The sequence below is a fragment of the Prenolepis imparis genome, unplaced genomic scaffold (assembly GCF_030444845.1).
Source record: "Prenolepis imparis isolate NDT839.2.m4 unplaced genomic scaffold, iyPreImpa1.0 SCAF_2, whole genome shotgun sequence".
In the NCBI taxonomy this organism is placed as follows: Eukaryota; Metazoa; Arthropoda; class Insecta; order Hymenoptera; family Formicidae; genus Prenolepis; species Prenolepis imparis.
The window spans coordinates 14051670-14069501 of NW_028141160.1; the positions used below are offsets into that span (position 1 = coordinate 14051670).

At 28.7% G+C, this 17832-nt stretch overlaps 2 protein-coding genes across 3 annotated transcripts; both read left to right on the plus strand.

Moving 5' to 3' along the window:
- Positions 1 to 53: 53 nt before the first annotated feature.
- Positions 54 to 5224, plus strand: LOC145947717 (retinol dehydrogenase 12-like). Its single transcript, XM_083057494.1, has 6 exons — positions 54 to 171; positions 982 to 1063; positions 2534 to 2829; positions 4255 to 4374; positions 4535 to 4751; positions 4911 to 5224. Exons 1-6 carry the CDS (start codon positions 54 to 56, stop codon positions 5059 to 5061), a joined length of 984 nt encoding a protein of 327 aa, XP_082913620.1. The 3' UTR covers positions 5062 to 5224.
- Positions 5225 to 10054: 4830 nt separating this feature from the next.
- LOC145947703 (retinol dehydrogenase 12-like) lies at positions 10055 to 17734 on the plus strand. Of its 2 annotated transcripts, XM_083057487.1 has the most exons (8): positions 10055 to 10160; positions 10480 to 10671; positions 13795 to 13879; positions 15204 to 15508; positions 15693 to 15812; positions 16021 to 16237; positions 16434 to 16580; positions 16656 to 17734. In XM_083057487.1, the coding sequence occupies exons 2-7, from the start codon at positions 10554 to 10556 to the stop codon at positions 16570 to 16572; spliced, it is 984 nt and encodes a 327-aa protein (XP_082913613.1). In that variant the 5' UTR covers positions 10055 to 10160; positions 10480 to 10553; the 3' UTR covers positions 16573 to 16580; positions 16656 to 17734. The 2 variants fall into 2 exon arrangements, with proteins under 2 accessions (XP_082913613.1, XP_082913606.1); XM_083057480.1 differs by lacking the exon at positions 16656 to 17734 and having other exon boundaries at positions 16434 to 16639.
- Positions 17735 to 17832: the final 98 nt, after the last annotated feature.

Genomic DNA, 17832 nt, shown 5'->3' on the forward strand with positions numbered 1-17832 from the left:
AAAGAGAGTATTTTACAGGCAAAATAGTGAAATCGTGAAAAAAGGAATTCCAAATGTGGACCTATCATAGATTGTGCACTAGTAAGGCGCGTCTTGATGGTAAAGTTGCAATCATAACAGGTGCAAATACCGGAATTGGTAAAGAGACCGCTAGAGATTTTTACAGAAGAGGTAAATATCGATTTCTAATTTTTATATTATACAAGATATGTAGTCATGAGTGTAATACAATTATAGAGAAGTTTTTTCGCATAAAAATGAATAAAAATGTAGAATAAAATTATTTTGTATTATATTTCAAATTCTCAAAAAAATTATTTATGTTCTATTGCCATAGGTATATGTCACTTCAATAAAGTTATACATTTTTTATTAAATAATTTAATATTTTTTATATATACAAAACACACACACAATAAATTTATAATTTTATATATTATATATATATATATATATTACATTTAAAAGAAAAAAAATATATATATTATAATAAATAAATATTATACTTGTGTATCAATTATATTATTTTTCAATATTATTTTACATAATATTTATATAATATATATTTTCTAATTTATTTAGAGATTATTTTAAAGTTTTTTTTAATTTTACGTTTTTTAAATTTATTTTTCTAAATATTCTGCTGGTGTAGCATACATGTATACGTATAAGGCTTCCAAAAAATTTAGATATCCTCTTAACGACAGACTCTTTGGCCAATTTGAAGTCAATTTTCCCTTAGCAGAAATGTCAATAATATTTTTGTAAGTAAACATGTTTGAAATCTGGAAAAGATTTTAAATACTTAAAAGTAATTTCACGAATTCTGCTTACGCGTGTATGTAATATTTTTGTTATAGATCATTTATGTATATAATTATTTGTTATGCTATTTTAAACATCAATAATAGAACATCAATAATGCAAGCTATAAGTAAATAATATAATTATATATGAATAATGATAAATAATGATTTTCAGGCGCAAGAGTGATTTTGGTCTGTCGGAATGTAAAGAAAGCAAAGGTTGCAGTGGAAGATATAAAGAATGATCCATCTCCGGGGTAAGTATATAAAGCTGTATATTATAAGTTTACAATTATCGTTTGATGTAAATACTACTTTAAAGAAAAAGAAAAAAATAATGTGAAAAGCTCTCAATTATAAATTATAAACTAGTATATTTCAAAGTTTAAGTGAATATTTATAGCAGACTTGCTAGCTTTTTTAATTGTTATAGATAGCTTGATTCATGAAAATTTAAATTCTGATTTAAATTATTACTATAAATAATTGAAATTAATTATTCATATCGTATAAAATTTAATCTAACAACAGAAAGATGCACGGATGTTGCGTTATTAATTTGCGTATTTACTTACTAGATACCACCGTAATTACAATCTTAACTTCCTTCACAATTGTCTTCAATAGTTGTGTTGACTTGTGCTATGTTAGCACAACTCAGATATGCAATTATATGCCATTTGTATAATTAATGCAAACGTAAATGTTAAATTCTTTGTTAGTATTGCCCAAAATTAGTTTTTATTATAACTTTTTTCTTTACAATTTTTAAAAAATAATATTTTAGCACAATGTTAGCATAACTTAGCACAATGTAACACAAGTAAGGAAATTTAAAAAAATGAAAAGTTGGGGGCTGACCTAAAAAATCGTTTTTTTTAAATTTATTTACTATATTTTTTATTTTTATTTAGTTTCAAAATGCTCGAACACAATGTAGCACAAACTTAGCACAATTCAGCACAATTGTCAAAATTAGTTAATTATAAAAGTGGGGAGCTAATTTCGTACAGGCAACAAATATCATTCTTATATAGAATATTTAAAAAATATTTTTTACAAATAATTATATTAGCCTTAAATATATATTTTGTCGTATTCGGGTATTCTTCTGGACAAAAAGGTTAATTTTTATTCTACTCTAGTGAGCAAAAAGTGCTCTTCATATGTGAGAATACTGTGTAAATAATTATAATTTTTATAATATAATATAAATAATAATAATAATTATAATTGTTTTGAATTATAACAATTTTGAATTTTCTTGCGCAGCTCCTCAGACTAATTATTTATTTTATTTGTCTAAATAATTTAATTATTTATCATGCGGCATAATGGAAAAAGAATATGTTGCAAGTTAAACAAATCAATTTTGAATATTTGTTGTAATATTACGTTATTATTTTATATATTACATAAATTTTTCTAAAGCTAACTTTTCTACAGCTATTATCTTTTAGAATGGCAATTGATTTTATAAATATTCACAGTATTGTTAATTTTGTTTATAACATGGAGCAAATAGTTTATATTAGCAGATAGAAAGGAAAGACTCTTAGAAAAAACTTTCTGATATTTAACTATAAACATATATAGAGAAGACATTTGTTTCTTGGAATTTTCTTTTTTTTAAATAAACATATATAGTTTATAATTAAATACATATAGTTTATAACTATTTTAAATACTGTATATAATTAATTACATAATAGTCTTCTTTAACATAGCAAAGAATACAAGGGTAAGCTAGGCGAGCTCGCAATCTATTCATTGGATCTTAGTAACCTAAAGAGCGTAAGAGAATGCGCTAGGAAGTTATTAACAGATGAATCGGCCATTCATATATTAGTCAATAATGCCGGTGTAATGATGTGTCCACATGAAAAAACCAAGGATGGGTTCGAGCTACAGTTACAATCAAATCATCTAGGACATTTTCTCCTGACATTATTATTGCTGCCGAAAATACAGTCATCTGCTCCTGGTTGCAGAATAATAAACGTGTCATCAATTTGTCACCTTTGTACGTAAGAATGAAACAGAGAAACAAGATATGAGAAATAAGAAAAAAATATTATGTTATTAAAATTTAATATCTTTTATGGCTTTTTTATCTTTCTCTTTTTAAAAAAAATTGTTTTCTTTTCTCAGCAATATAATATATTATATATATATTGATATATAACTATAATAATTATTATTTAACATTAACAGATAATAATTATTATTTAATATACTACTAGAACAATAAAGCGCGCGCGTAGCGCGCGCCATTCTTTAATTTTATATTAAAAAGAATAATATTATTAAAATAATATTTTTTTAAAACAAATTATTTTAATTTTTAAAACATATTATTATTTAAAAATTTAATTAACAAATTGACGCCTTAATCAGCTGATTTCTATCAAAAAATATTACTAAAGCGTTAATTTACTAATTAAATTTTAAAGTAATAATATATATATATTATAAAAATTAAAATAGTAATATGTTGTAAATAATATGTTATAATACTTTATCCTCGATTAATATTTTTTGATACAAATCAGCTGATAACTGTCAAAAATATTAACCGAGTTTAAAGTAGCTAATTTCTATCAAAAAATATTAATAAATCTTTTCGTCAATAAAATCGTAATTATAGTTTCGATGTTGTGATTATCTTGATTATTAAAAAATTCTTGTAAAAAATTCTATTTTTTTGTTCGCACTTTCCGTTTTAGATTCAAATACTAAATTTTTATGCATTGCATAATTAATTATATATTTTCTTTATGCTTTGATTGCAATGCATGCATAAAAATATGTGAATTAATTATGCAATGCATAACAATTCATTATTCAAATCTTTAAAAGAGAGAACAAGAAAAATAGAAATTTCTACAGGAATCTTTAGATCAAGATATCTGCACTTCCATTAGATTCCCGCGTCTGTACACATCCACTACGCTACAAGTCTCGCACGAGACTGATTGCAAGACTCTGAGCAGCCGTGTCGCCAAGTACACCCCACACATCCACTACGTTGCGCGTCTCGCGCGGAACTGATCGTCAGATCGTCAGTCCAGTCTCGCAATCGAAGAGTCAGTCTCGCGCGAGACGCGCAGCGTGGCGGACGTGTGGGGTGGGGTATGCTTGGCGACACGGCTGCTCAGAGTCTTGCGATCAGTCTCGCACGACACGTGTAGCGTGGTGGATGTGTACAGACGCGCGAATCTAATAGAAGCGCAGATATTTTGATCGAAAGATTCTATTAGAAAATTCTATCTTTTTTGTTCTCTGTTAAAGATTTAAATGATGAATTTTTATGCATTGCATAATTAATTCACATATTTTTATGCATGCATTGCAATCAAAGCATAAAGAAAATATATACATATATATATGTATTATTTAAGCAATATTTATTATTATCTATTAGTGATATCTGTTATTATCATTGCAGTTGGTAAAATACATTTTAGCGATATGAATCTGGATAGATCATATAGTCCTACAAAGGCATATGCACAAACTAAACTAGCAAACGTACTTTTTACTAAGGAACTTGCACGTCGATTGAAAGGTAAAAGAAAATAACGATTACTTGCATTTAAATTAAATTATTCAAAAATTAATACTTTTTTGATAAAGTTATTTTAGTTATCATATCGTACCAAGATGACATATTTTTCTTATAGAAAAATTGCATATAATTCTCATGGAAATATAAATTTGATTTCCAGAGGCGGGAATTAGCGGAATAAACGTATACTCCTTACATCCCGGCATTATAAGAACCGAATTAAGCCGACATTATAGTAGAACGATAATTCCAGGCGCGAGGTTTATTTATCGGAATATTATGCGACCATTCATTAAAAATCCGATACAAGGCGCGCAAACAACGATACATTGTGCGGTGGATGAAAAAGTGGCTGATGAGACCGGGCTTTATTATGTGTAAGAGAAAACTGTAATATAACAAGATATAACAGTTTTTTTGCAAATTATAACAATACCTAAACGTGATAAATTTATTTTTATTTTCTTCTTTATTTTCTTGAAATATTTTTCAACGAATTTATGTATGGTATTATTATAATTTTTTGTTTTTAATAGAGAGTGTCGTGTAAGCAGACCGCAGTGGAGGGCGAGAAATGATCAAATAGCTAAAGATCTATGGAATCACACTTGCCAGCTTTTGCACTTGGAACCTGATGAAAATCTTTCCACATTTTTGCAAACTGTTTTACGTCAACTTGCCGAATAATATTTATTCGTATAGAATGGATTTATATCATAGAATAATAAATATAATATTTCTTGCCTTTAATAAAGTTTTACGTTTACAATACATAATACAAAGATGTGATATATGTGATACCACACAAAAATGTAAACAGCATATAGATACGAGTTAATTCGCATCAATAAAGATACACAAATATTTTCAATGTTCTAATAAGATGTTTGTACCACTCCACACACATATATAACATTTAATATGCTAAATGTTTAAAATATTATGTTATTGTTACTAATAAAAAAGCAATAATTTTTATTAATAATAAAAAACGGTTTTAAGTAATTTTTATATAACCACAAAATAAATATCTAATATAATTATCTTTCGAGCTTCAAAGAAATTTTATTGTTTTTAAAAAATAAAAAATTCTTTTAAGAAATAACTATTTTCGAAAACGATTACGTTATATACATATATTTTGTTAAAAAATTTAACTTTTCTTAGAATTTTATATGTTACACTTAAGTTTTGAAGATGTCGAAAAAAATCAATGATCAAATATTGCAAAAAAGAAAAAAAAATAACGGTAATATGCGATAATGATAATGAAAGGCAAGTATGCATTTGTCTTTCTTTTCTTAAAAGACTTTTTTTCGGAAACAATATTAAACTTTTTAGAAACTCGAAGTCTTTAATACAAGAATAGATTATCTGAAATGAGCGATGTCGAAAAAAAATCAATAATCAAATATTATGAAAATATAACGATTTCCATGATCGATTATACAATCAAGACTCGACTCAATAAAATATATTTATTACTTCTCTGCTATTTTTAATTGTATTAATCAATATACATAATTAAATAAGAAATTGTGATTCTTTTAGATTTAGAAGAATATTTGTGTTAGTAAATATTCTTCAATTTTCCTATCCTTTCCTTTCCCTCTTTAAAAAAGACATGTTATTGATTCTCGAAAGTCTCGAAGTCCTCTCGAATGTATCGAAGTCATCTTGAAAGTCTCGAAATGTATTGTTGCCTCATTTCCGCGTTGCCGATTGGTTCTGTCGTTCCGCTTATTTCGTGAGCGGCTGTCATTGCATATTTTGACAGTTGTGTGCATCGAGAAATTAATAGTGTATCGAAAAATATGTGTATCAAGGGATTTTGTGTATATAATTGGAATTAGCGAGTAAATTGTTAAAATCTGAAGAATACGTGTTTATTAATTTTGCGATTGAGTAGTTTTGAGTACAGTTTTCGATTACAGTCGACTACAATTATTCTTTACGAAAAAATCGTATTTTTGATTAAAAAGATGAGATCAGGCTAAATTTCAAGAGTTCTGTTATTTCTAAAACAGTTTTCGCACAGTGGCAATCATATATAATGCCTTTCCATAAAGTTTACTTGATAAAAATGAATAGAAAATTTTTTTAACAATTATTTTTTACGAAAAAATCGTATTTTCCAATAAAAAGTTGAGATTAGGCTAAATTTCAAGAGTTCTGTTATCTCTAAAACAGTTCTCGTACAGTGGCAATCATGTACAATGCTCTTCCATAAAGTTTATGTGATAAAAATAAATAGAAAACTTTCTTAACAATTAATCTTTACGAAAAAATCGTATTTTCGATTAAATGGATGAGATCAGGCAAAATTTCAAGAGTTCTCCTATTTTTAAAACAGTTCTCGCACAGTAACAATCATGTACAATGCTCTTCCATAAAGTTTATGTAATAAAAATTAATGGAAAATTTTTTTAACAACTATTTTTTACGAAAAAATCGTATTTTCGCATAAAAAGATGAGATGCTGGCTAAATTTCAACAATTTTGCTATCTCTAAAAGAGTTCTCGTACAGTGACAATAATATACAATGCTCTTCCATAATGTTTATGTGATAAAAATAAATGGAAAATTTGTTGACCAATTAATTTTTACGAGAAACTCGTATTTTCGAATAAAAAGATAAGATCGGGCTAAATTTCAAAAGTTCTGTTATCTCTATAACAGTTCTCGTAAAGTTGCAGTCATGTACAATGCTCTTCCATAAAGTTTATAAGATAAAAATAAATAGAAAATTTTCTTAACAATTATTCTTTACGAAAAAATCGTATTTTCGATTAAATAAATAAGATCGAGCTAAATTTCAAAAGTTCTGCCATTTTTAAAACATATCTCATACAGTTGCACACATGTACAATACATACAATGCCCTTCCATAAAGTCTATTTTTATCAAATAGTTTGTAGGCTGGTATGCTGATGGTACCATTATAATGTGCAGGCAATGTATTGTTGAAATATATAAACGAATAATTTTTGGCTCGTTTTATAATATTAAAAATGGAAATATTATCGCCGGAGATGCCATATACGGCTCAAATTTATAATACATATATTACATAAAAAGTCTGTAGGCTCGTTTGCTCTTGGTACCATCATAATGAGCAGGCAATGTACTGTTGAAATATATAAACGATTAATTTTTGGCACGTTTTAAAATAAAGAAAATTAAAATTATTAAGCCGCAGACCCCATACGGCGCGGATTTATGATACGTATATAAGATCAAAAAGTTTGTAGGCTGGTATGGTGATGGTACCATCATAATGTGCAGGCAATGTACTGTTGAAATATGTAAACGAATAATTTTTGGCTCGCTTTAAAATATAAAAAATTATAATTTTTTAACCGCGGATTTTATACGGCGCAGATTTATATTACGTATATTAGACCAAAAAGGTAGTACGCTGGTATGCTTATGGTACCAAAATAATCTGCAAACAATACACTATTGAAACGTATATACGATTAATTTTTGGCTTGCTTTAAAATATAGAAAATTAAAATTTTAAACCGCGGATCCCATACGGCGCACAATTATATTACGTATATTATACCAAAAAGTTTGTAGGCTGGTATGGTGATGGTATCATCATAATGTGCTGGCAATGTACTGTTGAAATATGTAAACGAATAATTTTTGGCGCGTATTAAAATACATGAAAATTAAAATTTTTAAGCCGCGGATAGGTCTTTGCTTTTCAACTCTCTTAAGAAATCCAATGATTCTTATTTCTGCCATGTACCTCCTTCTTACCGTTCTCCTCGATCCATGACCCGATTTCATTCGCAAGGAAAGTTAGTGATTGGAATGCGTTCAGACTGTCATTGGAAGTGTTCGGTCAATGTCTCGTGTCGATCCGTCAATCCCGATCGTTGACCGCTTGTCAATCAGCTGCCACGCGATTTCGCTTTTTGGATTTTTATGTTTTAGAATAGTGTTTCTAGTTTCGTTTGGCAAAATAAATAAAACTCAATTATTATTATTATTTTAATTAACAAAATAAAATATTTCGACTTATGTCTCTCAAATAAATTCTCTATATTTATTTTTAACTCAACGCTACTTTTGCGTTATGTTTAACCCGAAATAATAAATGTAATTCTAACATAAAAATACTCTTAAGTTAACTAAAACTTTTCTTTCATGGAAAAATCGTCTCTCGCTATTTTCGCATGTTACTAAATATACAAAATAAACTTAGCCAAACTAGAATCAACGCTTGTTTTGATTTTCTATTTTTACATTAAACAATAAGTCCTTATTTTCTATCTTAATACTAGTGAATACATTTTTTATATTGCAGGTACCATCTGGTTGTTCCGCTCATCCTCTGGAAGTTCCTGGGACTGGATCATCTGCTGAAACTGACTAATTCGGACCGCGATCAGTGGTCGGTCGCAATGGTACCATCATATTGAGCAGGCAATGTACTGTTGAAATATGTAAACGAATAATTTTTGGCTCGCTTTAAAATATAAAAAATTAAAATATTTTAACCGCGGATTTTATTACGTATATTAGACCAAAAAGGTAGTACGCTGGTATGCTTATGGTACCAAAATAATCTGCAAACAATACACTATTGAAACGTATATACGATTAATTTTTGGCTTGCTTTAAAATATAGAAAATTAAAATTTTAAACCGCGGATGGCATACGGCGCACAATTATATTACGTATATTATACCAAAAAGTTTGTAGGCTGGTATGGTAATGGTACCATCATATTGTGCTGGCAATGTACTGTTGAAATATGTAAACGAATAATTTTTGGCGCGTATTAAAATACATGAAAATTAAAATTTTTAAGCCGCGGATCCCATACGGCGCACAATTATATTACGTATATTATACCAAAAAGTTTGTAGGCTGGTATGGTGACATGGTACCATCATAATGTGCAGGCAATGTACTGTTGAAATATGTAAACAAATAATTTTTGGCGCGTTTTAAAATAATGAAAATTAAAATTATTAAGAAATGGCATCTAAAAATTTTTAACGTGTGTTTTCTCGCCTCTGACGTCACGATTCCGACATGGTCGACAAGGTACCAGGAGCCTTAAGGTGACCATTTTATTCCAGTCTCTCCTAATTATATTTTTTGTATTTAAAATATATTTTAATGCAGCTAAGAACTAGAAGAACTTGAAATTTAAATTTGCATTGACATTTTCTACATCTGTATGATAATCGTGCATATTCGTACAGTTGCGGACGAAAAGGTTTTTCGCTTTTGCTATGATAAGTTTCGAAATACGGATTTTATTTAAGTATATAAGCGCCAATGCATACGGCATTTTCTAGCAGAGCAGACGTACAAGATGTATAAGGGGGCAAATATATTAATTACAAATTCAAAAGGAGGCTATATGGAGCCACGCGTAGGGTGTATAGTGAGGAATTTCCGACAGGGGGCTCGTTACATGTAACGTTAATTTCCATACATTGTATGTTTGAGAGAAGGAGATTGTGAAAGATTGAAGCGAGAGGAAAGGGGGACAGGGTTATTGTGAGAGAGACTGAGGGGGGATGAAAGGGAGAGAGAGGGGGATGGAGAGGGAGTGAGAGAGAGTGGAGAGAGAGAGTGATAGGGAGAGGGAGAGAGAGAGAGGGAGAGAAATAAATTCCACACATTGTGTTTGTACTTCGATAACAGGTTATGAGCCATTGTATGGCGCCTTATAAATAGCATCAAACCGAATATCTTCTTCACTCGTGCGTCGGACGCGTCCGCGTACGATCGTGTGAACGTGCGATGGATAAGTGTGTGAGTAAGAGTGAGCCCCCTGTCCGAAATTCCTCTATATACCCTACGCGTGGCTCCATATAGCCTCCTTCTGAATTTGTAATTTATCAATGCAGGGAGCCTACATTGTTGACTTATTAAATATATTAATATATTAAATAAATGATAATAAAATTGCTAAAATTCATAATTCAGCGGACAACCTTTTAGTCTGCGACTCTACAATGTATAATGTTACAGCTATATTATATTTTTCCCTCTTCTTTCATCTCATCTCCCACTTTTCATATAAATTTGTTATATAAACATCAGTCTGTCACTGTTGCCTTTTTATTGCCAGGTTGCCATTTAACTGGTTCTAAACTTGACAAGATACAAAGACTGCGTAAAAGTGAAATTATAAAAAAAGAAATTATGTGGATTTACCATAAATCGTGCAGTAGTAAAGCGCGTCTTGATAATAAAATTGCAGTGATAACAGGTGCAAATACCGGAATTGGAAAGGAAACTGCCAGAGATTTTTACAGAAGAGGTAAATATCGATTTCTAATTTTTATATTTTTGATATGTAGATTATGTAACTTATTACATACTCATTACAATACAATTATGATTTCTTACATATAGATAAATAGAAATGTATGGAATAAGTTTTACATATATGTATATGGAAAGATTTTTCTGTACAAGACTTAAAATTTGAGAAAAATAACTCAAGTTTTATTGTTAGGTATGTCACTTTAATTTCAATACTATACATATATCTAGCAACAATGAGTTATTTTTCTCAAGAATTTTAAGTTTCATATATAAGAAAAAACATTATTCTATATGTTCTACTCATTTTTATGTACTATTCATATATATATGTATATCTTATTTATTGTTTAATTTCTATAATCTAATTAAATGGATTTCTTAATATTACTATTTCAACACCTGACAAAAATGAAAAAGATACTTTATATTCACTATAACTGATAAATTGATTTGTTATAATACTATTTGTGAGATGAATTGCTTTTGATCAGTCACTGCAGCTTATTAGACAACAAAAGTAAAAAAAATTGTAAAATTAAATAGAATAAAAAAAGAAATAAAATTGATCTTTGGAGCTTCAGAAATTTTTGTTTGGATGTGCTGAAAACATTGGTACAATTTGGTGCGGAAGCGACTTCGCAGCTGTAAGTCGCTCCTTGCAACTATGGAGCAATTTTTTTAGCATGTCTAATTGCGAAATACGGGCGGTCATTCAATTTTTGACTGCAAAAAATGAAAGTGCAACGGATATCCATTACTAATTAACTGAAGTTTATAGGAAAGATGTATGAACATTCGTCCGTATCTCATCAATAATTTTTGTGTCATGGTTTCGTAATTTTGAAAGAACATATATATTCGAAAATCAGAATAAGCAAAACTTGTTCCGGACATGAATAAGAAAGTTTGTGAAAGAAGTCTGGAAATTTCATGATTTTATAACTGTCTGTGGAAAAAGGAGGGATGGGACCAAAAATGCCACCACATTGCCTTTGAAGTAGGAAACTTTGAATAAATTTTTTACAGAGGTGACTGCACTTTGCTGTATTTGCGCATCATGCGATTGATCATTCGATGAATTAAAAACCTCGTACGGAATATATGCGGAATATATACATATATAATTATTAAAAGTTATTTAAATTTTAATAACTCTTCAAGTATTTAACAAAATTTGATTTACATATGTTAAGAACAAGAAACGTTCGATTTCACGCAAGTCACCATACACACCCATCACACTTAACATTGATGCACACATATATTATACACATGATGTGTAAAATTCGACCGAACAACTTCCTCGTGATGTACATCGGATAACGTGAATACCGGTGGTATTACAAAAAATCTTGCAAAATACAGAAGTGACTATGAGACCCGATCAGCTCCTATAGGTACGACAGAGCAATGTTTCTTGTGTTATTTTAAACAGGAAGTTTCCTACTTCAAAGCCAATGTGGTAGCATTTTTGCTATTTTGCATTACTTGCAAAATACAGAGGTTACTATGCACTTTGCTATATTTGCGCATTATGCAATTGATCATTCGATAAATTAAAAAACTCGTCCATGATATGCAAAATCCGACCGAACAACTTTTTTTGTGATATACATCGGATAACAGAATGCCGGTGGCATTACAAAAAATCTTGCAAAATATAGAGGTGACTATACACTTTGTTGTATTTGCACATCATGCGATTGATCATTCAATGAATTAAAAAACTCGTACGGAATATATACGGAATATATACATATATAATTATTAAAAGTTATTTAAATTTTAATAACTCTTCAAGTATTTAACAAAATTTGATTTACATATGTTAAGAACAAGAAACGTTCGATTTCACGCAAGTCACCATACACACCCATCACACTTAACATTGATGCACACATATATTATACACATGATGTGTAAAATTCGACCGAACAACTTCCTCGTGATGTACATCGGATAACGTGAATACCGGTGGTATTACAAAAAATCTTGCAAAATACAGAAGTGACTATGAGACTCGATCAGCTCCTATAGGTACGACAGAGCAATGTTTCTTGTGTTATTTTAAACAGGAAGTTTCCTACTTCAAAGCCAATGTGGTAGCATTTTTGCTATTTTGCATTACTTGCAAAATACAGAGGTTACTATGCACTTTGCTATATTTGCGCATTATGCAATTGATCATTCGATAAATTAAAAAACTCGTCCATGATATGCAAAATCCGACCGAACAACTTTTTTTGTGATATACATCGGATAACAGAAATGCCGGTGGCATTACAAAAAATCTTGCAAAATATAGAGGTGACTATACACTTTGTTGTATTTGCACATCATGCGATTGATCATTCAATGAATTAAAAAACTCGTACGGAATATATACGGAATATATACATATATAATTATTAAAAGTTATTTAAATTTTAATAACTCTTCAAGTATTTAACAAAATTTGATTTACATATGTTAAGAACAAGAAACGTTCGATTTCACGCAAGTCACCATACACACCCATCACACTTAACATTGATGCACACATATATTATACACATGATGTGTAAAATTCGACCGAACAACTTCCTCGTGATGTACATCGGATAACGTGAATACCGGTGGTATTACAAAAAATCTTGCAAAATACAGAAGTGACTATGAGACTCGATCAGCTCCTATAGGTACGACAGAGCAATGTTTCTTGTGTTATTTTAAAGAAGAAGTTTCCTACTCTCAAAGCCATTGTGGGGGCATTTTTGGTCCCATACCTCCTTTTTCCATAGACGCAGACGGCTACAAAATCGTGAAGTTTCCAGATTTTTTTCACTAATTTGGATCTCACAAGAAAAATAGTTCGATGTGGCGGACAATGCAACCTTACTCACCTTAAAGTCGAGGGTTTATCCGTTCAAACGCGCCTAGAAATATTGTCCTACGGTCTCCCTAAGCTAAGATATGGCTTCTTAAAAATCGGTAAAATGTGCAAGTTTTAAAGCGCTCCTCTAACTATTTTGCGTAGTGTATAATTATTATATTTATTATTATTTTAATGTGTCAGCAATATGATGTACAATATGAATAAATAATATAATTGTATAAAAACAATATTTGCATTTAGGCGCGAAAGTGATTTTGGCCTGTCGGAATGTGGAGAAAGCAAAAAATGCAGTTGAAGATATTAAAAAAAATATTCCACTTTCGAGGTAATACATATATAAATAGGGAAATATATGTATAAATGAAGTTGTACTCATAATTGTAAGTTTGTATTTGTATTTTTTGATACAAATCAATTCTAAAGAAAATGAAAAGGAAAAATATGTGTGAAATTAACATTTATAAAATTATTTGTAGTATATTTATAATATATTTCAAATTTTATAGCAGATATTCAATAATCCTACAAGCATTTTAGTTATTTTTACTATTATGGACAACTTTCCTTTAAAAAGGTAAAAGTAAAATCCTGACAGTTTGCATATGCATACTTCATAACGTGAACAGTTGTCATCGTGAAAGATATGTATTTTGACAATTTTTTTCAACAAGTCTTATAGATTAATACTTATATCTTTTATAAAATGCTGGCTTTTACAAATATTTAGCCCTTTAAAGTCGAACCTAAGCATTTATAAAACGTCTACTTATGTACTTTTGCAGTTTGATTGATTTTGTTTTTTAATTTGTTATGTGTTAACACTGCATAGAATGAAAATTATTGTATATTGAAATACTTAAAGGTAATCTGATTCTAATTATGTATATTACAATATTAGATATTTAAATATATATTTTATTGTCATTTTCTACTTTTTTTAAGTAATGATAAATATTATATAAAATAAATATTATATATTATATAATAATGATAAATATTATATAAAATTTTCTTTTGTATTTGTTTTTAAAGATGTGAAAAATATGCTCTTTCTTTCAAGTTTTTTATCTATTTATTCAATATTATTGTTAATATATTTTGTTATCTTCAAAAATTGCACGTTTTACTGTAATGAAAGTTTCTTATAATGAGATTGTTTCTTTCTTTAACATTATTTTTAATTCCAAGTTTAAAAAATTTTTAATTACATTCAACAATCTATATATAAATATTAACTATATTCGCTATTTAAGATATTTATATGGCACAGTGAGAAGTAAAAAGATATACATTTCTTGGCAACTCTTCTACAAAAAAGCAGAAAAAATATTTATAATTATAAACATCGTCTATTGTAATTCATTAATGTAATTCATCTAACGTAATTCATTACATAATTTATTATTCACTAGACAACACAAGCGCGCGCTATTATCTGATTTTATTTAATGATTTTATTTAATTTTATTTTGAACAAACTGTCAAACTGTTAACTTTCGCGATGACAGCCGCTCAATGCTACGAATATAACACGCAATAGCAAACGAGACAGCGGAAAAGAAATAATAATGACTGCAATATATTTGAGATTCTTTGCATGCCTTTTTTAAAAAGGATAATAAATACTTACATAATTTATTAATATGCAGCACAGATAGTGAACAGTACAGAGGTAAACTAGGTGACCTCGTAATATATCCATTGGATCTCTGCAGCTTAAACAGTATAAGAGAATGCGCTACAAAATTATTGACGATTGAATCAGCTATTCATATATTGATAAATAATGCTGGTGTAATGATGTGTCCGCATAAAAGAACTGAAGATGGGTTCGAGTTGCAGCTGCAATCGAATTATCTTGGACACTTCCTCTTAACACTATTACTATTGCCAAAAATGCAATCAGAAGCGAATGATTGCAGAATAGTTAACGTGTCATCGGTTGGTCATGTTTGTACGTAAAAGTGAGAAAGAGAAAAATAAGATATAAGAAATAAGAGAAACAGTATTATATTATTTAAAAAATTTAATATCTTTCATGGTTCCCATTTTTTATTTCTTATTTCAGCTAATATTATATGAATTAATATACATCAGGTAATAATTTCATATTATATCTAAAGCTTTTATTATTGCAGTTGGTAAAATACATTTCAATGATATGAATTTAGAAAGATCATACGGTCCATTGAAGGCGTATGCGCAAAGCAAATTATCAAACATACTTTTTACTAAGGAACTTGCACGTCGATTAAAAGGTAAAAGAATAAAGTACAAACATACATCTATTGTAAAAGAATTAAAATAGCAATTACTTGCGTTTAAATAACAAATTATTTAAAAATTAATACTATATTTATACTATTGATATGATAAAGTTATCTTATTTGTAATATTATGTCAAGATGACATTTTTCTTATAAAAAAGATACATATTGGTCTTATTAAAGATATTTTGATTTCCAGAAGCAGAAATTAGTGGAATAAATGTATACTCCTTACATCCCGGCGTCATAAGAACTGAATTAGGCCGACACTTTAATAGAACGATAATTCCGGGCGCGAGATTCTTCTTCGAGTATATTATGCGACCATTCATCAAAAATCCGGTGCAAGGAGCGCAAACGACTATACATTGTGCGGTTGATGAAAAAGTGGCTGGTGAGACCGGTCTTTATTATGCGTAAGAGGAAACAGTATATAAAAACATTATACATAAACAATTATACATAAAACTATATTTGAAATCTCTTTTGCAAATTATAACAATACACAAACGTGATAAACTTTTTTTTCTGTGATTTCTTTTTTCTTTTTTTTTCTAAAATCTATTTTTAACAAAATTATATATGGTGTTACTCATATTTTGTTTTTAATAGAGAATGTCGCGTGACCAGACCATATTGGAGAGCAAGAGATGATCAGAAGGCCAAGGATTTATGGGACCATACTTGTCGACTTCTGCATTTAAAACCTGATGAAAATTTGTCTACATTTTTGCAAGCTGTTTCGCGCTAACTTGCTGAGTAATATTTATTCGTACAAAGTAGCTTGTGTGCAATAAAGATATAATTTTTTATGATTATTATTCTTTGTGATAGATTTTTTGTGATAGACATTTACAATAAGTGGTATGCAGAGATATATATGATATATGAGAAACAGTGATGGATAAGATACATTTAAAATGAATCTCGATATAGATACAGATACACAAATTAAAATGTATATAGATACAGGTACTCAGATACTTTAAAAATATCTCAGATACATATCAGGTACTTTTAAATTATATTTTATCATAATAACGATAAATATGCACAAAATATACTGAATAAATCTTTTATTTAATTATATTTTTTGTTTACGACTTTATTTGTTAGTTTTAACTCATTAAAAATGTCTCGAAGATATCGTCACTCAAACTATTTCTCCGTAATACTAAAACTTGATCACCAATGCTAAATAATCGCTCAACCGGTGTTGATGACGATATATAATTGTGTTAAACTTTAAACTTAAAAACAAATGTTTCATATGAGGAAAACATGCTATATATTGATGCAATAATTTTTTACTTGTCTGACAAATAAAGAATAACGATAGCACTGTCAGCTGTTTCTACGTGGTCTTGATCTTTTAAAATTTTAAACAATTAGTCAATTCAAAGAAATATATGAAAATGTATCTAAAAATGTATCTGAGAAAAACAATTCAGATATTATGTTTTACTGCAATTCGGATATATCTCAGATACAGGCTCAAATACACAAAATGTATCTAGATACTGTATCCAACACTGATGAGAGATAAAATAAAGATATGTTATATTAGAGATAAAATAACAATAGACTACAAATAGTACATAAAAATAACAAAATAAAAATTTAAGAAAACAGGGGATTTTTTTACTTTGTCAGTACAAATTAATTTACACTTAATAAATAATGCATTATTATTCTTCTATAAATTTTCTATCTCCTGTCTTCTGATTAGTATATATCATCTATCTTGCGTAACTTATCGAATCTTCGATATTGAATTTACCTTTCGTTGATTCTGGTCATATTTATTGTAATTCATTTTAATTACATCTAGCCAGTTTGACTTCTATTAAAGATTAAGAAAAGAGAGAGAGAGATTTCGTCTGTTATATATACCGGTTAATTATTGCTATGGTATATAGATACGATACACGTTTCATTCTAAATCAATTATTTTAATTATGATAATATTCAGATGTGTCACATATCGAAAATATGAAATAATTAAATAATT

Coding starts and splice junctions, on each gene's coding strand:
- LOC145947717 (XM_083057494.1), top strand. CDS start 54: ATGTGGACCTATCATAGATTGTGCACTAGTAAGGCGCGTCTTGATGGT. Junction 2,830..4,254: donor GTCATCAATTTGTCACCTTT/GTACGTAAGAAT, acceptor TTATCATTGCAG/TTGGTAAAATACATTTTAGC. Junction 4,375..4,534: donor ACTTGCACGTCGATTGAAAG/GTAAAAGAAAAT, acceptor TTTGATTTCCAG/AGGCGGGAATTAGCGGAATA.
- LOC145947703 (XM_083057487.1), top strand. CDS start 10,554: ATGTGGATTTACCATAAATCGTGCAGTAGTAAAGCGCGTCTTGATAAT. Junction 15,509..15,692: donor GTCATCGGTTGGTCATGTTT/GTACGTAAAAGT, acceptor TTATTATTGCAG/TTGGTAAAATACATTTCAAT. Junction 16,238..16,433: donor GAGACCGGTCTTTATTATGC/GTAAGAGGAAAC, acceptor TGTTTTTAATAG/AGAATGTCGCGTGACCAGAC.